The following is a 23,763-nucleotide window of genomic DNA, read 5'->3' on the forward strand; positions in this document are numbered from 1 at the left end:
AGTAATAATAATGTACATAGAAATAAAGGCTTGCTCTTGAATCTGAAAAGGAATTTCAGGATTAGTAGGTACTCGTTCTCGAGGAACGCAAGTCTTTAAACAACACATCATGCTCAAGGCATGCGGCACTTGTGTGACACTATGACATTTCACCTGGGATAAGAACAGTTATAAAAGCACTAAGTGTTTTTAGACATCACTATGAATCGCTCGAGGGTCAACATAGGCACCCGAAGAGTTAGAGTCCCAAGTAACTCACTGTTCTACGCAGAGTTAGGTGCAGGTTTCATAACACTACCTGCGGCTACCACAAAATGTTTGACTTCGTGCACTTGTTTCGCATAATGTTTAAAGAAAACTCGCGAGGACTTCCAGCCCGTAAAGTTTTTAAGGCTTTCAAAGTCCATGCTCTGAAAGAAGTTCAGAGAAGATGCCACTTTTCTAGGATCATGACCAGCGGGTGTACTGTTCGGATCCGCTCTGCGAATGAAGTAGGTGATTTTCGCTCTTAATTGTTTCAGTGACAGGTCGCTGCCCGATGTTTCTCCTTTGAAGAGTTGGCCTCCACCAAAGTTCGAAGTTCTGCGAAGATAGACCTTGAGACTCTCTACTGGACATAGAGAGACATCCTCCTTCAGGGGGCATATTCTCCAAGGGCCCCATCTTTTGGTGGGTAATTCGTTTTTAGCGAGAAACGTCGGATCAGGGGAGAGGGTCACTTCTCCTGAATCGGTAAACAGGATGTGTCCCTCTTCTCTTGATAATGCCACTATTTCGCTGACTTGAGCTCCAGAAGCGAGAGCAAATAGAAATATAACTTTCTGAGTCAGATCCTTGAGGGGGCATGAATCGTTGTCCAAGTTGGAGGCGAAATGGAGTACCTTGTCTAGTGACCAGGAGATCGGTTTCGGAGGGGGTGCTGGACGTAGGCGAGCACATGCTTTTGGTAATTTGTTAAAGATGTCGTTGGACAGATCAATTTGGAAAGCATATAGAATTGGTCTAGCCAAGGCCGATTTGCAGGTTGAAATCGTATTGGCTGCTAATCCTTGTCCATGAAGGTGAATGAAGAAGGACATACAGAAATCAATGGTGATTTCTTTAGGATTTTTTGCCTTGACAAAGGAGACCCATTTCCTCCAGGATGATTCATATTGCCGTCTCGTGGATACGGTCTTGTATTCCTCTAGGAAGTCTAGACTTTTCTTCGAGATCCCAAACCTCTTCTTTGCGGCAAGGGAGAGAAAATCATGAGATGAAGGTCCTTGATTTTCGATGATGAAGCGAAGACAGTCGACTTCTGTACTTGTTGAGAGAGAACTGGGCCCGGGAGAGGGATCAGCTTGGGCTGCAGCTCCAGGACCAGGGGGTACCAGTTGCTCCGGGGCCACTTGGGAGCCACTAGGGCCGCTGTCCCTTTGAAGGTTCTCAGTTTGGAGAGGACTTTCAACAGAAGGTTGGTGGGAGGGAACAGGTATATCTTGGACCACCTGTTCCAGTCCAGTGACATGGCGTCCACCGCTTCTGCTTTGGGGTCCTCGTACGGGGCTACATACAGAGGAAGTTGATTGTTGTCGCTCGTTGCAAAGAGATCTATCTGAAGTTCTGGGACTTGGTGAGAGATGAAGGAGAACGATCTTGCGTCTATAGACCATTCCGACTCTATCGGGTTTGTCCGAGATAGAGCATCCGCTGTCACATTGCGGAATCCTTGTAGGTGAACTGCAGACAGGTGCCACTTCTTCTCCGCCAGACGGAAGATTGGGAGAAGCACCTGATTTATCTGGGGCGATCTTGAGCCTTGGCGATTGAGACAACGAACTACCACCGAGTTGTCTAGGGTTAGACGGATGTGGATCGAGGGCGGCGGGGATAACTTCTTCAAAGTAAGAAGGACCGCCATGGCCTCCAAGATGTTTATGTGGAACGTCTTGAATAGTGGAGACCAGGTACCTTGAGCCTGTTTCAGGTGGGAGTGACCTCCCCAACCTTCCAGTGAGGCATCCGTGTGGATGTTGAGTGATGGAGGAGGGTGTTGGAGAGGAATGGACCTTTTCAGGGCCTTTGCTTCCGACCACGGCTTTAGGAGGCGTCGTAGTCTGTCTGGAAGCCGTCTCTTGAGGTCTCTTCGAGCGATGGATGCCGAGCGTCTCCAGACTCCCGCGGCATCCTTTAGCTGTGCACGAAGCACTGGGTTTGTCACTGAGGCGAATTGTAGAGAGCCTAGAACTCGTTCCTGCTGTCGTCTTGAAATGCGTTTGGATTTCAGTAGTCGCTTGACAGACCCTGCTATTTCCTTCCTTTTCTTCTGGGGGATGGAAAGGCGGTGTGACTGAAGATTCCAGTGGATTCCCAACCACTGAAACTTCTGAGCTGGAGAGAGGCGAGATTTCTTCTCGTTGATCTTGAATCCCAGGTGTTCTAAGTACTGGGTAACTTCGTTGCAAGACTTTGCACACTCTTCGGGCGATGGAGCCCAGACTAGCCAATCGTCGAGGTAGGCCATCACCTGGACGTTTCTTAGGCGGAGCTGTTGTACTATGGCATCCGCCAGTTTTGTGAAGATCCGAGGGGCCACATTGAGGCCGAATGGCATGGCCCGGAAGGCGTAGCTTTTCCTTTGGAGTCGAAATCCTAGGTAGGAGGAAGCGTGATGGTTCATTGGAATGTGCCAATAGGCATCCGCCAGGTCTATAGAGACCGTGTAGGAACCTTGAGGCAGAAGGGTCCTTATTTGTTGAAGCGTCAGCATCTTGAATTTGTTGTTCTCTATGAACTTGTTGAGGGGGGATAAGTCCAGAATGACTCTGAGTTTGTCTGAGTCCTTCTTGGGAACACAAAACAGTCTCCCTTGGAACCTGGTGGACTTTACCTTCCTTATCACCTTCTTGTTCAAGAGGTCTAGAACATATTCTTCCAGAAGGGGGGTCGATTGCTGGAAGAACTGCTGGAAGATTGGGGGTGGTTGCGTCCAACTCCAGCCTAGACCGTTCTTGATGATGCTGTGTGCCCAGGGATCGAAGGTCCAACGATCCTGGAATTGGCGGAGTCTTCCTCCCACCGGAAGCACTTCATTGCTTCTGGTGTCCCGAGGACTTGTTGCCTCGGCCGCTAGCTCCCTTTCCTCCTCTACCTCTGGAGGGACGGCGAGATGCGTCTCTGCTTGCACCCCTGAACGAGCCTCTACCTTTGGCATGAAAGGTAGTGGATGGTTGCTCAAAGGCAGGGGTGAAGACCGGTGACTGTGACAACACCGGTTGGGGGACCAATTGAAAGGTCTGTTGTGGTTGGGCAACCACTTGGGAGGTAGCGGGTCCCGGAAACTGACGTCGTTGCTGACGTTGCTGGGGTTTTGGCTTCTGAGGTTTCCTCTTAGGCTGAGGTCCATCGTCCTGAGAGGGTTTCCTTTTTCTGGACATGCCCCACTTGTGGAGAAGGTTCCTATTCTCCGTGGCGGCTCTGTCAGTTATTTCCTTGACAAGGTCAGAAGGAAACAGGTGCTTTCCCCAGATGTTGGAGGAAATCAGCCTCCGGGGTTCGTGTTTCACGGTGGCACCGGCAAACACGAATTCACGACAGGCTCTTCGAGCCTTTATGAAGTGATACAAGTCCTTCATTACTGTTAGTAAGTGGGATTTGGAGAGTACCATGTAGTGATCTGGTACCCTGGTGTCACAGGCCATCACTTCCAGTTGGACTTGATGAGAAAGAGATGCCGCAAGCCTCTCCTTCGTGTCTTGTTCCCGGCGAAGGAGGTGATCGTTGAGCTTAGGGAGGTCTTCATTAAACTGACGTCCGGCGACGTCAGGATCGAGCCTTCCCACGACGAAAGTATGCTGAACATCTTTCCAGTGTCGAGCGTCAGGAGGGGTCACGATGGAGAAGGGTCTGCACTCCTCCAGTGCAGGGCAGGGTTTCCCTTCTTCCGCCGCTTTAAGGCATGCAGCTAAGGCCTTTTCCAAGAAAGGAAGAACCGCAGTGTCAGGTGCAACGTACGTAGGATGCTTCTTGCTCAAAGCCGGAAGCTTAGAGCAGGTAAAGCCCCTACTCTTAAATGCGGAGGCTAGCATAGCCTGGGCCTTTGTGAGATCGAACACTATCTCTTCTTTAGGTTCGGTCTCTTCCTTTGAGGCAGGTTCGGAACGAAGCCGGACGTAACAGTCCGGGTAGGCCTCAAAGCTTGGGAAGAACTCCACATCTTCCAACGGGACCGTGCCGATCTTATCACTAACAAAGATCCTGCCGGTCGCAATAACCATATGCTCTGCATACCTCCACGGGTTGGCATGAGAGCAAGCGGGGAGATCCTTGACCGAAATCTTCTTCGGTTCTCTGGATCCAATCATCGACCTGATGGACTCCTGGTTCTCCTTCAGCCTATCGTCCATGACGGCTCTAATCAGCCGGATCAGTTCTTGGGTAGAAGAAGAAGGATCCGTAGTCGAGGAGGTAGACGGAATGGACATTTCCGTCGGTGTAGGAGTGGGAGGAGGGATGGACGAGGGAGCAGCTCCAAGCTCCGACTCGGTGTACTCCACCTTGTCTTCGTCCTCTTCGGCTCCTTGAGCCATAAGCGTCTTCTCCGTGTCTTCCGAGACGTCTGAGATCTGTTCATCATCCTCGGAATCTAAACGACACTCGTGCATGGACTGAGCCATGACCACATCAGGTTCCACCGTAATTTGGACAGTGGGGATCGCATCTTTTGGTACCACTGAGTCAGGGGAGGCCTTAGGGAACAATAGGGACCTCAGTTCTTCGGTGGCCAGGTAGCATTTTTCTGAAAGCCACGCACCCACTTGCGCAGCTTTTCACGAGAAATGTCTCTAACCTCCGCTGAGGGAGGGTTATGGAAGGCCTCAACTAGGTGGGCCTGGCAGACCGTACAATCCAGTGGATTCCAAAACTTCAAATCCCCTTTCTTGTCTGCACAAGGGGCGTGAGTCCTGCAAGCCGTATGCCCGTAAAACTGCGGGCGTTTCACAGCGCAGAAGGCGAAGTCACACTTCATCTGCTCCTCCTGTGGAAGAAAGAGAAAATGAGTATGGGGGAGTCATAAGAATGGCTCTTAAACTAAGTTAATATTAATCATTAATTTTAACTTAAAGAAGGTGTGATGCATAGAGAATGAAAACAGTAAAGGAGAACATGCTCCATGCATCTCGCCCGGCTGGTTACCATAAGCTTGGTCCTTGGATAATCCAAATGACCGAGATCATTGGATATAGTTTCCTAGAATTCCCAGTATTTTGGAATTCCATGGAAAACCAAGGACAAGATTGGGATCGAATTCATTCGGTTCCCAGATAAGAGCCAGAAGGCCTCATTTAAAGGGTAACTGCTTCTGGCAACCAGCCGTGCTAAGATGCACATAGCATGCTGGAATTAGAAGAATTCAAAGAGACAGCATGATCACTAATAGAGCAGTACTGGGTACTGATCTTAATAGCAGAAGCAGCTTATCTGTTTGCGATATAGGGCTATCCTAGTCTTATGATAGCTACAGTAAGGAGGTGCAAGTATTCTTGACGCCTCCGGGGCATCCGGCAAGCCGCCGGCATGCCGGAGCTCGCTCCAGCATAGATTCTGGCATTAGGACAGACAATTTTCAAAAGTCAGTTAAATACCAGGATGGCGGCCGCCGGCACAACGGCGGCACGCCGGCAGGAAGCGGCGGCTCCGGCAGTCGGAGGATGCCAGGTTGGTGACTGGGATAAGGATGGTAAAGGTAGTATCGGGTTGCCGGCAGTATATGCCGGCACTCCGGTGATCAACCGGCAAGCGGACGATTAGATAGGAGTAGGAGAGCCGCCGGTAGTAGCCGGCGGCAGCCGGCAGTCCCTCGGTACACGGGGGGCTGGCGGCAAGGGTAGGGAAGTCACCAAGTAGGAGGCAGGTATTGCCGACAGTAGAGGCGGCAAGAGACCGGCACCCGGATAGATAGAGAGACAGGGAGGAGGGGGGAAGGGATGCAGGAAGTACCATCAGGGTTCCAGACATCCCTCCCCCTCCCTGAGGGGGTGTACCCATGATAGAGGCAGGCTCTAACATCCCTGAGCAGGGGTCACTAGGGACCGGGAGCAAGGTAGCCCAAGGGAGGGCTAGGGAACACCCAAGAGGGGGGGGGGGAGACTCCCATATGCAGAGCTATACCAGTAACTAACCTTATAGGACACTATGAAGGTATATGTACCAGAGTGGACTGCACAAGGAAGCTCGGGTAGCCCTACTCTTCCACCCTAAGGAGGAGTTGTAGGACAGGGGACAGATGAGTATAAACTAACCTAAGCATAGGCTAGGCTATACAAGAGATAGGTGGGGAGGGAGAAGAGAGAAGTCTTCCCAGGAAGGGTTTCTGTACCAGAGCGGCCACTAAGGAAAGGGAGGACACTCCCTAACCTAAGATCAGGCTGATCGGCTAAAACGGTGCAAGAGTACAGTTTCAGCATGGAACAGAGAAACCTTCCTAACCCAACCTAGAACAGGGCTAAAAGTCCTGAACTAGGTAAGGAAGAAGACATATCGCTATCGCAGGAAAGTCATAGACTATCCTAGCCATAGAGGTAGGCTAGCCTAACCTCACTCTCGGACGCAGCCCTAAAGGGGGTTCATTCCTTTAGGGAGGACAGAGAGGCGATATATACTCTATTAGACAATTAATCCCTTTACTCAGAAAAGGGATCAAGGCTAAATAGAGGGAATGCCAAGGCAGGGGATGAAGGAAGCATATAGGGGTCCTAATATTAGGTTAGGCTAGAAAGAATCACTGACTAGCCTATCCCCTATATGGTCCCTGAAGGCGAAAACATTTGCATCACTGTCAAAAGTATTGTAAAATAATAATGCCACTATCTTCATAACTTAGTCTAGGATCACTAATAAATCATGCATGAACACTTGTATGTAGGCTCCTGGCCTGGGGGCTATAGTAGCCGACTGGTATGAGGTCAATCGATGACCGATAAAAAGCGTCTAAACACGATATAAAAGTTCCTAGCTATGAAGACTAAATAAACTAATGTATTCGATTAGTATATAAAGCCGGAAACGTTGTTGTGGCTAACTAAATAAGACATGCATAACAACAACGACGCCATAAAATGGCGGGTCCGGTAGAGGCACAGCTCTGCCACAAAACATCAAATATTTCGAAAAGTAATATTTACTTTACGGCCAGAGCTTAATTAAACAATACTGGAACCTTGTACTCAACTTTCCAGAAGAAGGCGAGGCTGAAGGTAACGACATAGCGAAGATGCAAAGCGATAAAGATAACACAGGGAAAATCCGTCTAAGTAGGGCAGCTACTAAAAAAAAGGATGAAGACGGGCGTGACGTCATTAGAGCAATGGCGTCCGTTTGTTTACGTCTCGAGTATCAGTAGTAGCCACGAGTGAGATTAGCTGTGGAACGGCTCCCAGCTATTCTCAGTCCTTACACACCGAAGCATTAACTCTGTTCGGGGTGAAGATAGCTATGTGGCGCGTTCAGACATGCGCGTCCCCTGTTGTATTACGATGTCTTAAAGGGAAACCTTTGAGATACTCGCTCCAGAAGTTAGAATTCTGTGATAACCTGTGGTTAAATTCTCTGGGAATATCTTAGTAGTCTTATACCCAAGGAAGCTACCAAACAGGAACCTTCCATCAGGACGCCATGGCTTGAGCCCAAAAATATATATATATATATATATATATATATAGATATATATATATATATATATATATATATATATATATATATATATATATATATATATATATATATATATATATATATATATATATAGATATATATATATATATATATATATATATATATATATATATATATATATATATATATATATATATATATATATATATATATATATATATATATATATATATATATATGTATATATATATATATATATATATATATATATATATATATATATATATATATATATATATATATATATATATCTTCTTCTTCCCAGCTTTATCCCTATTCCGGGTCGCCGTTTCTAATGAGTCTCTTCCATCTCCCTCTGTCCTGTGTCATTTCCTCCCATACTCCCTTCTCCCTCATATCATCTCTAATGCAATCTCTCCACCTGGTCTTAGGTTTTCCTCTCCTTCGTGTTCCATCCACCTCCACGTCCATCACTTCTCTTGCCATGTGTTGCCCTTCTCTTCTCATCAGGTGGCCATACCATCTTAACCTTGCCTCTTGCACTTTCTTTGATGCCTCAGTGACTTTTACTGTACCCCTCATATGTTCATTTCTAACCCTGTCCTTTTTGGTTACTCCACTCATCCACCTAAGCATCCTCATCTCGGTTACGTTCAACTTTCTACCCTCTGTTTTCTTTAGGGGTGCTGCTTCCAATCCGTATGTCATTGCTGGTCTGACCACTGCCTTGTGCACTCTGCCCTTCAATCTTATAGGGACTTTCCTATCACATATGATACCAGACACCTTCCTCCAGTTGTTCCAACCACACTGAATCCGGTTGTTAATTTCCTCTTCCATGTTCCCCCCATTGTCGATCACTGAACCAAGGTACTTGAATTTATGAACCCTTTTGATGTTTTCTCCGCCTAATTTGATCGTTGTTTGCTGGTCGCAATCCATCTCGGTTGTCATATACTCTGTCTTCTTCCTGCTTATTCTTAAACCTCTACTCTCCAAGGCATATCTCCATCTTTCTATATATATATATATATATATATATATATATATATATATATATATATATTTATTTATATATATATATATATATATATATATATATATATATATATATATATATATATATATATATATATTTATTTATATATATATATATATATATATATATATATATATATATAGATATAAATATATTTATATATATAAAGTCCTTAAAAAAGAAGGCAACCGTGTTATCCCAAACGAATGGGAAAAAGGCACGGTAATAGATGATTATATAGGATGTATATATATTGTATATATATAATATATATACAATATATATATATATATATATATATATATATATATATATATATATATATATATATATATATATATATACATATATTGTATATATATGTTGTATATATGTGTGTGTGTATATATATATATATATATATATATATATATATATATATATATATATATATATACATACATATATATATATATATATATATATATATATATATATATATATATATATATATATATATATATATATATATATATATATATATATATATATATATATACATACATATATATATATATATATATATATATATATATATATATATATATATATATATATATATATATTGTATATATTTGTGCCTGAAAAATAAATACAAATAAATTTTTATGAACATACAAATTTTTCAGAATCAATTTATGGGCTAGTGCTCTTAGATAAATTGAAATATCATAAATATCTTTCTCATAAAATAGTGAAGATTCTTTGTTGAAGTCCGATGTCTTCTTTACAATTCTTGATTACCCTCAAATGATGCATTCAATCTCATCCTCAACATTTTTCTGTTCATTTTGTAATTCATTAACAGGGAATTCTTGTGTCAAAGGAAACATTACATTTCTGTATAAAGTAAAGTTCATCATTACTGACGAGTAGTTTTATATTTTTTGAAGGCTGTTTACTGTGGAATTATTACGAAATAATATTGTTATTTCATATATATAAAGTTTTTTTTTTTTACACAAAATCACAGCGCTTCAACATTATTTAGAGAAAATTATATAAAACTAATATCCGAAAAATTATTTTATAATCACTTCACAATGAATGGAAAAACATATTTTGGTTGTTTAGAGTGAAATCCAGTAGAAAATAAAGCAAACTTTTGAAAAATTTATTCTGTAATCAGGAGTAAAACAAATAAACATGGAAATTTAGCTTATTATAGTGAGCATGTATATCTGATGGTGATAAAGGGGTTAAGAGCAACTTTAGTCCCAATATAAGGTGCAGTAGATGAATCCACTGAATTACATAAATTTTGACATACTCTGGAAGGCTTGTCACTAGTTTCAATAGCTCTTTGCTTAACTGCATGTTATCTTTACTAACTAAGGTACAAACTTACTTGGAAAAGCAAGATACTATATGAGGTCTCCAACTGGAAAAATAGCCCAGTGATGAAAGGAAATAAGTAAACAGATGGCTAGAACTCTAAACCAAGACAGTGGAAGACCCATAATATAAGGCTATGGCACTACCCAAGACTAGAGAATAATGGTTTGATTTTGAAATGTTCTTCTAGAAGAGCTGCTTACTGTGGCTAGTCTTGCCATGTAGAAAGTAGTCCCTGAAGAATTACAGTACAGTAGTTAACCTCTTGAGTGAAGAAGAATTTTTTGGTTATCTTAGTGTTGTTTGGTGTATGAGGAAAGAGGAGAATGTATAAAGAATATAGAGGAGAATGTGTAAAGAACAGGCCTGACTATGTAGTGTATGTGTAGGCAAAGAAAAAAAATAGCTGTAACCAGAGAATGATCAAAAGTAGTATTATCTGGCCAGTTAAGGGACTCAATAACTCTCAAGCTGTATTTCACTACATGAACTATATTGGGCCTCAAATGATCAACAAGTATGTTCACTTTCCTTTCTAGAAAATGTCTGTTATCTTTGCAATGATTAACTGAAGTGCCTTTGCATGATCGATTCTCACCTCCAGTGAAGTTCCTTTGCCAATTGTCTTTTGCAATTGCTTTGTGTGGAGTGGTAAAAATACAGTAACGTTAGAATAAAACTTTACAAGCAGTAAATAAAAATATAACAATGCCTTTGGATGAATTAGTAATTGGATCAATCGTGTTGTTGGACTAATTGTAACCGACAAATTGCGTATAAGAAAATTTATGGGACCAATTGTTATTCGGCGGCTGGTTATTGGAACAATCGTACCCCGCCCCCTCGCTAGAAGATCCACAGAAACCTTACATTTATAACATTTTTATCAACATGGGGTTATGTTTCAGTCACATCATTCTCATAGTTTAATACCAAATTGACACCAATTTATGCATGCATTACAGGGCATTGATTTTCCTTTGTTTTTTTCCCTGTCAGCATTATAAACTTTGCTGTGAATTTTTCACTTTTAAGGCTGTGTTAGATTTATTCCTGTTTTTAACAAATTGACATCTTATTCTATGTACACAATAAACCAGAATTTTATTTTGATGACAAGTACTGTACTGTAAAGTTATTTGTCTTATATTGAGCGTAACTTGTGACGGAAACTAGAAAATTAATTAAAATGAGGGTGTACTGCTGCCTTCTTATTGAAATAGAGCATTTATAGGACACTTTCAAGGCTATTAGATTTACTGTATTCCTTTTTTTTCAAATTAGGAGATTAACTTTAATCTTATTCTTAATTGATTCCATTTATGTTATCTTTTGTCTTACATTGTTTGTAAATTGTCAGTAATAAAAACAGTTGACCAAATTAAAGCTGCATTGAATTATAGAATCGTTCACCAGTTGAAGGCCTGGTTTGTGATAAGACGATTATTACTACTCCTTTAGGTTGGCGAGTGCAACTCATCGGTTGAGCAGCTAATTACTCTTGCATCTAGACTTTCCATGTCCTCTGATCCAGCAATGAGATCCCTGGCAGATTCACTTTCGCTGCGACAGATTATTAGAATTGCTAAAAGGTTCAAGGCATATCCAGCATTTGATCTTCACACTGCAGTTTATAAGGCTTGCTTAGCAAGGTAAAGTGTAGTAGAGTATTATTGTTAATAGTGGTTTACATTATATTCTTTGAGATTGTGCTGTGATTTGAGATTCTTGATATCATGTAATTTATACTTGTAATGTCATTATTGTTAAAATTTCTATTTTTTTATCTATTTGGGATCCACAGGTTTCTTCCACCTCTAGCCAAAGGTGCTCTAGATGCAACTCTTGAAAATTCTAACATTATAAAACCTGCGCAACTGGGGGATAAAGAGCTTATTTGCGAAGTGAATGATGGTGTTCTTCGGATTGGAGACACACATGCCCCTGTATACAAACCTGAAACAAATACTAAAGTACCTGATACCCTATTCTTTGAAATTAACCAGGTAAGGGCTGGATGCCATTATGAAAATTAGTTAATTTTATGAATGAGTAATTTTAGACATTAGTGTTATCCACCATGTGCTGTTTTACAGTTGAAACTGTCTCATAGTGGGATACTATTAGATATACAGAACTATAGTTTAGTAAAAAAAATTGCCAAACATTTTACAGTACTGTCATGAATGAAGCAAAATAAAGTGCGATCTGCAATTTGAAAAAAGTTAGCGCCTTTTCCATTTTTTTTTTTTTTTTTGTAAATATTCAAATGTTCCATTAATAACATTGACAACATCTATTGTATAATCAAAGCTTTATTACTTTGTTGTAGAATATATAGCCTATGCAGAAGGTCAATGTAACTAGATAAGCAAGATATTTTTGTGACTTATAAAAGATGGAAAAATATTGTACTTACAGCACAGTAAATAACATAATTATTATATATAAAGAAGTGTAATGTGCTGCAAAATCATTTCTAGACATATATGCATAATAAACCTCTGAATATGGTGTTTCACAATACAGTTATTACAGTAATGAAAAAAAAATAAACAAAATAGCAAATATTTTAACAAGTATTGATTGAAATCTATCAAGTTATTCATGAAGAAAACTTGAAAATTAAGTGACAACGATATTAATGGACAACTTTACAAGGTATAGAGTAAAGTCAGCGGCAGATATCCTTTACTGTTTATCAGAGTAACCAATGCAGCTACAAAGGTGTGTAGAAGAGAATTCTCTGGGGGTTGCTGTAAGCATTTGACCTGATATTAATAGGCAGGTCAGGAAAATAGGTTGTAGAAATGTCTACTGTAATAGATTGAATAGTTGAATGGAGGGGAGAGGATTGGAAATTAATGTAAGCAGAACTAATTTTATACATACATACATATACCCAGGCACTTCCCCCAATTTTGGGGGGTAGCCGACACCAACAATGAAACAAAACAAAAAAAGGGGACCTCTACTCTCTACGTTCCTTCAGCCTAACCAGGAACTCAACCGAGTTCAGCTGGTACTGCTAGGGTGCCACAGCCCAACCTCCCACATTTCCACCACAGATGAAGCTTCATAATGCTGAGTCCCCTACTGCTGCTACCTCCGCGGTCATCTAAGGCACCGGAGGAAGCAGCAGGGCCTACTGGAACTGCGTCACAATCGCTCTCCATTCATTCCTATTTCTAGCACGCTCTCTTGCCTCTCTTACATCTATCCTCCTATCACCCAGAGCTTTTTTCACACCATCCATCCACCCAAACCTTGGCCTTCCTCTTGTACTTCTCCCATCAACTCTTGCATTCATCACCTTCTTTAGCAGACAACCATTTTCCATTCTCTCAACATGGCCAAACCACCTCAACACATTCATATCCACTCTAGCCGCTAACTCATTTCTTACACCCGTTCTCTCCCTCACCACTTCGTTCCTAACCCTATCTACTCGAGATACACCAGCTATACTCCTTAGACACTTCATCTCAAACACATTCAATTTCTGTCTCTCCGTCACTTTCATTCCCCACAACTCCGATCCATACATCACAGTTGGTACAATCACTTTTATAGTGGCAGGAAAAGAATCAAAGGAAAAATAGTCATGAGCGTGACTGTGTGGTTGAACATTGTGTCATTAGGGATGCTCAGGACTACAAAATGTACGTGGAAAGAATATTGTATTCATGAAATGAATATGAAAATGATATTGGGAAAAGAAGGCCATGATCTTTCTTAAGACATTTGACGTTGAAGCAGGTATTGTTAGAGTACAGTAATATGAAAAATGGTAGTATCAACTTTGGTGAATCTTTTTAGACTATAGGTAAGCAAAAGTATCCCATTACTAAAAAATGCATTAAAAGTGTACTATAGAGCAGCCATGAGCATTAATTAAGAAAATTGAAATTTTAAGAGGCCATGACTAGAATAGAAAGCTAAGGTTTCATGTTTGAAGTACTCTGGGTAGCTTATATTGTAAATGAGGAAGCAATTCGGAGATCTCGTGTTCAACAGCTGGAAAATAGAATGAGATCTCAAGAGATAGAGATTGTTTTGGATGTGTGAGGGAAAGGAAGAGGGACATTAGTTTAGAAAAGTAGATGTGGAGATACCCAGATATAAACATGAAAAAATAGGAGGAAGACCCAGAAAAAAAAACAATAAAGAGCAAATGTAAAAACTCAGACCTGTTATGAATAGACCTGTTTTGAATTAAGGCTGAAAGAGCCTAAGATAGAAGAGTGAATCCTTTTCACATCTAAACCTGATAAGGTAATAATCTGATGATGAATAATAAAATAAAGGTTACAGTCATAAATTTTGAAAGAATACTCAAATTAAAAAAAAGATTATTTCGCACATGTTATATGACATAATTGAATTTCAGTGCCAATTCATGTTGCAAGATTGAATTACCTTTGAAAGTTTGAATACGTTCAAACACGATTGTTGATTAAAGGTAACACAGAAATCAGATACTCTGTGCGGGTATATAATGATGATAGGAAACCTACTCCATTTATCTCTTGATTAATCAAGTGACCATTGCAATATTATTACAATATTTACACTCATAATATATTTATGTATTTTCAGCATATCGCTGTCTTGGAAAACATGCTTCAAGATTGGTTACTTGGTGACCATCTGCTGCTTGTAGGCAATCAAGGAGTGGGAAAGAACAAGTTGGCTGATCGGTTTCTTTATCTCCTTTCTCGTCCAAGAGAATACATCCAACTGCACAGGTAATCTTATTAGTTCCATAACACTATATGTAATTGAAATATGCAGTGAATCGATTTAATGCTTATTAGTTATCTCATTAAGTACAGATCATGCAAAGCCAACAAAGTTATTTGTAAATATGATTATTTTTTCTTAATTAACAGAGACACTACTGTTCAGAGTTTAACAATCCAACCAGTGGTGCGAGATGGGAAGATCCAGTATGAGGATTCACCTCTCGTGGTTGCAGTTAAACAAGGTCGGGTGCTGGTTATAGACGAGGCCGACAAAGCCCCAACTCATGTAACCTGTATCTTGAAGGTAGTGTATTTTATTTCTTAAATCCAATTGAACAGGAAGGTACTCTTGTAACTATCAAATTTTTACTAGCAGTTGACCCCAATGAGTTGACAGAGGTGCGACCTGTTAATTACTGTATGTACTTCATACAATTTAATGATAATAACATTCTAATTTTTTAGTGGTTGGTTACTGTAACAGCATGTTTTTATATCATAAGCAACAGAAATAAGAAGAATATGGTAGACTATATTAGACACATCACATCTCAGTGTGGATTGATTGATTGATTTTAGGTTTCCTGGCATCCTGACATCGGTTATTGACGCTGATCCTCACTGTGGAAAATGCTGATACAGTCACATAGAATGAAAATTTTGAGAAACTACACAGACCAAAATAGTAGTGTTGAAATTAAGTCACATTGATAGAAGTGCTACTAAAAACTACAGTCATACTCAGTCAGTTTTAAAATAGTAAAAGATAAATCAATCTAAGTTTTTAGGAAAATCTTACCAGGTCATTTTATGTGAAATTATTTTTAATTTGTATTTTGTTGTAGCTGTCAGTATTATCCAATTTGAAGTGGAAATATGACTTTTCAGATCTATTTGTGTATCATATTAATATTTCTAATTTAAATCACGGTATTGCCCGTGATACACCAAGGGATTGTGAACTTCCAGAAACATTTCCCATGCACACTCCACATAAATAATTGCTCAGAAATCCATGGGAAGAAATCCTAATGTGCAGTAATGAGCAAATTGAAGTAGATTTGGCTAGTACCGATGGCTGGAAAAACTGAAGGAGACAAAGAAACGGTTATTACTATTATTATTATTACTAGCCAAGGTACAACCCTATTTGGAAAAGCAAGATGTTATAAGCCCAAGGGCTCCAAGAGGGAAAAGTAACCCAGTGAGGAAAGGAAACAAGGAAATAATTAAATGATATAAGTAATGAAAAATTTAAATGAAATATTTTAAAAAATATTAACACCATTAGAACAGCTAATTCATATATATTTTTAGAAACAAAAGAAAATATGAAATTAACTATTTATACAATACAGTATAAAGGAAAGTAGTTACAAATCATGTAAAGTACTGAACAGTATTGACAGCTAAAAAATTACACTACCGTACTGTACCTTTGATCTGCAGAACTTGAATTCTTTTGAATTTTATATAAGGAAATAAGTGAATATTATATAGTATGCAGCAAAACTGGTGATAATTTTTTATTTTTGCTTCGGACAAGCGTTGTTCTTAAGTTGCCACTTAGTATTATATTTCAGTTTGTAAACGTGTATGTATGAGGCAACATTGGTCACTTGTTATAGATAATTTTATCACTGAATAATGTTAGATCATTTAAAAAACATTTCCTGCTAAAATGATGTTTCAGAACAAAAATTAATTATGTTACCGTAGCACGAATCCTTTTGCCAATGTGACTCCATGAGAGTTAGTGAGACTAGTCTTTGAGCTGTCTATCTGGATAGAAGGATTCAAACTGGGAAAGAGGGCTTCTAAATGGAGAACAATTTATGCAGAGCGCTGTAGTCTAATGATAACAATTTATGCATTTGGGATATGATTTCAAAGTTATTACTAATTTTTTGCATATGTCGTTTTGTATACTGTATAGAATAAACGTTAGTTAGGATCGTGATTTCAAAACTTGCAATAAATGATTACAAGTCATAGTTTAGACTATAGTCAACTTATATAATTCTGTCTCCCAATGGGTTTCTTCAGTCTGAGGAAAAATTAATAAATAAATAAGCGAGGTGGGGAGTCATATTCGCTATTAGAAATACAATTAATTCTACCTTTTTATTATTTTACTTTTACTTTATGAATGGAAAACTATAATCACATCAGTCATATTCAGCCACACGTGTTATGTGTAGATTTTACAGAAAGACAATAATAACGTATCTTTAATAATAATAATAATGGTGATGATAGGATGGCTTTGGAGTCTAGGCCTTTGCTATTGGCTTTATAACTCTTTGTCTTTTTCTGTGGTTGTGCAGCAGCGGGGTCTCTCACCTACTAGGATGGCTTTTCAATTTTTCTCCTTCATTGTATCGTTTAGCCATCTATAAACACTTGCTTCATTGATATTAAGACGATTTATTATATCTATTTTTTTTTTTTTAATAGAGAATCTGGTGAAATATGCTAAACTAGTTACAGTTATCTGGTAGCTGTTGGGTAGCTCCAGCCATATTTGACAGATGACTCGCTTGTGAGAGTGTCACCGTGAGACTGCCAGTTGATGTCCGGTTAGACCCCGGCCACAACTACATCTCCGATACGTTCTTTACATTAAGAGACTCTTTAGCTGTGGTAAGCAGCTCTTCTAGAAGGACACTCCAAAATCAAACCATTGTTCTATAGTCTTGGGAAGTGCCATAGCCTCTGTACAATGGTCTTCTACTGTCTTAGGTTAGAGTTCTCTTGGTTGAGAGTATACTCGGGCACACTATTCTATCTAATTTCTCCTCTTGTTTTGTTAAAGTTTTTATAGCTTATATAGGAGATATTTATTTTAATCTTACTGTTCTTAAAATATTTTATTTTTCCTTGTTTCTTTTTCTCACGGGGCTAGCTATTTTCACTGTTGGGGCCCCTGGGCTTATAGCATTCTGCTTTTCTAATTAGAGTTGTAGCTTAGCAAGTAATACCTGTAATAATATCATGCTTTTGCTAAATACGCAACATAAAAGCAAAACTATTGCTTTGTTTAAGTTTCATCACCGATCATAACGAACAAACGAAAACATTTACACATCTGTATACAAGTTAGCTTTTGCAGCAACAGATATCTTACCAAGTATTAGTTATATAATAACAATGTTGTTAATTTTGTTTTACAGTGAACCCTCGCTACTTCGCGGTTCGACCATCGCGGATTCACCACTTCGCGGATTTTTTCCATAACCCATATATATACAGTAATATATATATATATATATATATATATATATATATATATATATATATATATATATATATATATATATATATATATATATATATATATATATATGTATGTACGCATGTATTTATGCATATATGTATGTATGTATATATGTAGGTATGTATATGTGTATACATATAAATAAATATATATATATATATATATATATATATATATATATATATATATATATATATATATATATATATATATATATATATATATATATATATACACACACATATATATATATATATATATATATATATATATATATATATATATATATATATATATATATATATATATATATATATATATATATATATATATCTAAAGTAGGAAGATGTGATGTAGTTCTAAGGGAAAAGTATGGGAAATATGTCTGGGTAATAAACAAAGCTCTACCTCCAGTTTGTTTCTTCATTATGATCAGAGATAAACGTAAACAAAACATTGGTTGCCATTTTTTATCGTGCTTTTTAGCATGTTTAGGAAACGCATGATATAAAAGCGCCTTTAATATTTGTGCCTGTTTTAGTTTAGGGTACTGTAGTACATGCATTAAGTGTTCTGTACATTAAAGGGTAGTTTGTTAACAGTACTACGTACAAGGGAAGGTTTTAAAAGTCTGAATATACATGTTGAATAAATAGGTAAATATGGTGTCACTACTTCGCGGATTTTCACCTATCGCGGCCGCGTCTGGAACCTATCTACCGCGATAAACGATGGTTCACTGTACTTACTTTATCGTTAGCAATTTAAAATAATTGAAATAAAAGCGATTCTATATCAAGTTTTTTCTAATAAATGCTGCCTAGAACAGAAAATGTTTTGTTTACAATTCATCGCCGATCATAATGAACAAACAAACACATTTACACATTCAAGCGATAAGCAACATTACAAAGAGCTTTTAGTAAAGGTGTTATTACAAATATTTTACTTGCCATATCCCTAGAAATTTCTACACGTCACATAACAGAAAAGTAATTTTGTTTGTGATTAGTCAGCAATAACAAAGTAGTGTACCGCTAATGACAGCATGATGTGACAGAGAAGATGGTGCTTGTTTAGAGAGAAAAGAGTGGGGACAATTCGAATCGTGGGGGATTTTTAATGAAAAATAATTATTTTAATGAAAATTTGATTACTCCCATTATTAACAATACCATTAAAATTATTGAAGACTAAGGAAAAAGAAAGTTAAAAGATTACTGAGAACACAACCATAACTCAATGTTTACATTTTGTCAGCTGATGTTTATAAACTAAAGTCTCAGCATTTAAGTTTAGGTTGCTTTCATTTTAACGAATTCATTTTTAAAGCACCGGTAATAATATAATAATAATAGCAACAAAAATAAAATAAGGAGGCATGGAGTTTTGTGTAGGTAAAAGTACCTAGTGTAAGCTGGTTTAGATTAGCCAAAGCCTACGGTAGGTCTCAAACTTTACCTACAATATATAAGACTCAGGGCGATATTTTTAGACAAAATTTCTGGAAAAAGTGCATCCTGTAGGCTGTCAAATACGGTAGCTGATATTTTGATAAAAAATATATCATAAATTCTCTAAAATCGTGCTTATTGAACTGTCTTTTATTGAACGAAGTTTTTAAAATACTTTGTCCCGGGAACATAGTCTCATTAGAAATGTGAAGAATGTGAGGTGACAGTTAGTGAAATTCGAACAAAATTCACTGAATTCAGGTACCACCAGTTCTGCTGTATACTGTACACTGGTCTCTTCATTTTTCAGACATTGGTAGAAAGTGGAGAAATGCTACTCTCCGACGGACGACGAATCGTCTCGAAAGACCACCCTCTGGCTAGCCTGAACCTCCCAAACATTATCGTGTCTCATCCAGATTTCCGCATGATTGTTCTTGCAAACCGTCCAGGATTCCCTTTCTTAGGGAATGACTTTTTTGGGGCTTTAGGTAATGGTTCTGATTGTAATAGAATGTACTTTAGACTTTCATAATGATTTCCTTATTGGTATAGAAATCCAAGTGTTATAGTTTTAGAGTCTGGAGGAAATTATTTGAAAGATTATATGCCTTGTTTATCAGTTTTTAAAGTTCCTGTGGTAGAACTTGAAGCAACAAAAGTGGTCATGATTGTTGATCTTCAAGGTATTTATTTTTCAATTACAGGTACTCGTCGCTTTACAACCACATTTGGTTCTGACTGACCGGTTTTACCCCAATCTGGTCATAAGTCAGCCTACGTAATTGCCATAAGTTACTTACGCTGTGTCAGGATACTATAATCATTTTATAGTCATGTTTTATAAACGAAAATCTTAGCTTCCGTAAAGTGTCAATTAAGTACGACAAAATAAATTTATACTTTGCATAAATCAATTATGGTTGTGATCAACTGAACTCAATTGCCATTACTGAATTGAAAATATGCACACATACCTATAACAAGGAATATGTATAGCAGAAAAAACAAAATTCTTTCTTTCCTTTATAAGCTTCTATTCCATATTACCTCACGAAATAAACTTATACTTTGCTTAAATTCATGTTCAATTGTAGGCTAAGGCTTAAAACATAGTTATACATTTTTGTCAGCTGACCACTAGTTTAACCCTTTCACCCCCAAAGGACGTACTGGTACGTTTCACAAAACTCATCCCTTTACCCCCACGGACGTACCGGTACGTCCTTGCAAAAAAAATGCTATAAAATTTTTTTTTTTTCATATTTTTGAAAAAATTCAGGCCTTTTCCAAGAGAATGAGACCAACCTGACCTCTCTATGACAAAAATTAAGGCTATTAAAGCAATATAAAAAAAAAAAATATACTGCAAAATGTGCTGGGGAAAAAATAACCCCTCGGGGGTTAAGGGTTGGAAATTTCCAAAGAGCCTGGGGTTAAAAGGGTTAACAGACATTACTACATTAAAAAAGTAATTATTTTAAAAAAGTTAATTGTGCGTCATTGAAGCATATTTGTATATTTTTTTTTCATTTTGGGTTCATTTTAACAATCAACAAGTTCTGACTTATTTTTCACTTCCATTTGTGATCAGCTGATCTCAAAGTGCCACTAGTGTATCGAGAATATGTACATATGGTTTACAATGTTAACCGAGCTTCATTTAAGAATTTTTGTACTTTTCTATTGTCAATTTAAGGTGCATTTTAAAACAAAATTTACCTTTTTTTTTTTTTTTTTTTTGTCAACTGATCTCAAGCCTACGGTATCGAGAATAAGCTTACAAATAATTAACAGTGTTATTTGCCAATTTCTAACTCTTAAGTTTCATGTTTTGACTTACATTTCATTTACATTATGCTCTATTTGGCAATTTATAACTAAATTTCTCATTGATAAATGTTGTAACTAGACATACCAGTTGTGGTTGCATAGGTTGTAAATTGACGAGTATCTGTCGAGAGAACAAATTATTATACCAATTGAATAGTACTGTACTTTATATGTAAGATATAAGTAAATTTTGTTATGAATAAGGTAATACCACCCTGTGATTGAATTAATTGAACTAATTTCTTGAATTTATTAGTCCAAACATCACAGGATTTCCTTCCTTAATTTGCAGGCGATCTCTTCAGTTGTCATGCAATTGACAACCCCAGTGTAGACTCAGAAATGAGCTTGTTACGATCGTACGGTCCTGATGTACCAGAAGATATCATGAGACGTTTAGTGGGTGCCTTTGGCGAACTTCGAGATATGGCTGACCAAGGGCTCATCCAGTACCCTTATTCTACTCGTGAAGTTGTCAACATCATCAAGCACTTACAGGTATTTGTAAACTTAGTTTAAGTACAGTATTCTTCAAATATTTCAGGTCACTAAATTGCTTAATTGTCCCTTAAATTTCTTCATTAGACTTGAATGGTTTTGAAAAGTCTGTAACCAATATCAGAAAATGTATCATTTCAATTTATTATCGGTTATCTTTAAATTATGGTGCTCACAAGTATATAGTTGTAAGTTCTCCAAATACATTTTCTAGTACATATTAAAAATTTATGGAAGAAAATGTCAAAAACAGAATAGTTTAGTATGAAGTTCCTAACGTCACAAATAAAGCTAACCAGAGGTAACAACATGCCACTTACCTTTTCCAAATCAGTATTTCCACTTCACCAGTGGATGTTCTGGAAAATTTATTGTAAGGGTAATAGAATTTCTATTAAAAAGTTGGTAGCTATACTAGCAGTTTCTATAGCATTAATCCTAGATCCTGATATAAGACATTAGTTGCAACTACATCATGTTTTGTTCCTATGTGTATACAAACCTCTCATCCTTTAAAATAGGGAATGTTTTCATGAGAGCTGGAATAGCAGTTGAATTCATTAATGAGGTAGTTAATGACAGTTGGTGCGCATTGGCAATTGCCTATCGAACACTTTCAGTTTCGTCTTTGGCTGCAACGAGAACAGATTTACTGTTGTGACCTATCCAAAGGCTTTTATTTTCTTTTACTATTAAGAAAGTGAATGCTGGCTGTTGATGATGGATATGAATACGCAAGAGATGTGTACTTGCTAGAGAAAGGGTGGATGCTGCTACTGGTTTATGGTTGAAAGATCGGCCAGGTAGGGGGCTGGTAGATAATACTACCTCACCTCCCGTGTTCCCTGTGCCATTTTCTCTAGGTGATGCCTTTAACAGCAGGTGTTGTTGCTTTGAACCTAGTTCTATTGGCCCCAGAGGTGATTTCCCCTTTGGCTCTCAAGCCCAAAAATACTGTTATGGTCCACTTCCCGGTGTGTCGGTGCCTGTGAGTAAGAAGGCCCTAACACGAGTTGATGCCGAACTCAAATGTAAATTGGTTTCAGGGCCTAAATTATTACTGCGTTTTGCCCCAGTGCCTGATGTCACTCCTGTGTCTGTCACCCTGACCCCTTGGCCTCTAGTTCCAAGGCTTGTAGCTCCCTCCTCCTCTTTACCTGTGACCCCAACCCCTCTGTCTTGAGGCCCCAGTGAGTGTACCTAATGCTTCCGCTATGACATTGTTCCCCAGTATTGTTGTTGCTCAGACCTCAAATTCTCTGCCTGCCAAACTTGAGGTGGGGATTAGTAAGAGGAGGAAACATATGCATTTCTCTTCCTATTTCAATTCCTTTTCCATATACGCCTACTCTTCAACTTTAGATTCTGATTTTAGCACTCATTCTAAGAAGAAATCAAAGAGGTCCAGGAAGACCAGTCATTGTCATAAGGAGACACACCTCCCTCTGAGGGGGAGGACAACACCAGAGTGGTTCCTGGCCTCCATTCACAGCCCCATGGTTTGTGGCCCCAGAGTTCGGTACTTCCCTGCTACCTTGGTAGCCACGCCAGGCAAAGGTGCACAATTCCATGAACCTTCTATTGAGTATGTGTTGGAGAAGCTTTGATGCCTTACTGCTCCTTTCGTACCTGGGCTGTGGACTGCCTGCTGCTCTCTTTTCTGATTAGAGTACTCAAGTACCCTGTGTTGAAGAGATGACCACAAGCTGGCGATGTAGGGACCAGTACCCCATGCCTAGTGACATGGGGCTAGGCCCACCTCCCCACCATGATAATTAGCGGGAACAGTACAGGGTACACCTATCCTTGCTGTGATCAATTACAGAGATTCTTCCCCTGTTATTGTCGGCTGGGTCTGTCCTTGGG

General features: G+C 38.5%; 1 protein-coding gene across 2 annotated transcripts in view; it reads left to right on the forward strand.

Annotated features, from left to right (window-relative positions):
- Positions 1–23,763, forward strand: part of c12.2 (von Willebrand factor A domain-containing protein c12.2) — a 248,503-nt gene that overhangs the window by 207,478 nt on the left and 17,262 nt on the right. For both annotated transcript variants that reach the window (XM_068361985.1, XM_068361986.1), the window contains exons 14-19: positions 11,552–11,742; positions 11,895–12,096; positions 14,690–14,838; positions 14,983–15,139; positions 19,877–20,057; positions 21,692–21,897. In XM_068361985.1, coding sequence (XP_068218086.1) covers positions 11,552–11,742; positions 11,895–12,096; positions 14,690–14,838; positions 14,983–15,139; positions 19,877–20,057; positions 21,692–21,897 — 1,086 coding nt within the window. The remainder of the gene's footprint in view (positions 1–11,551; positions 11,743–11,894; positions 12,097–14,689; positions 14,839–14,982; positions 15,140–19,876; positions 20,058–21,691; positions 21,898–23,763) is intronic.

The sequence above is a fragment of the Palaemon carinicauda genome, chromosome 38 (genome assembly GCF_036898095.1).
Source record: "Palaemon carinicauda isolate YSFRI2023 chromosome 38, ASM3689809v2, whole genome shotgun sequence".
Lineage (NCBI taxonomy): Eukaryota > Metazoa > Arthropoda > Malacostraca > Decapoda > Palaemonidae > Palaemon > Palaemon carinicauda.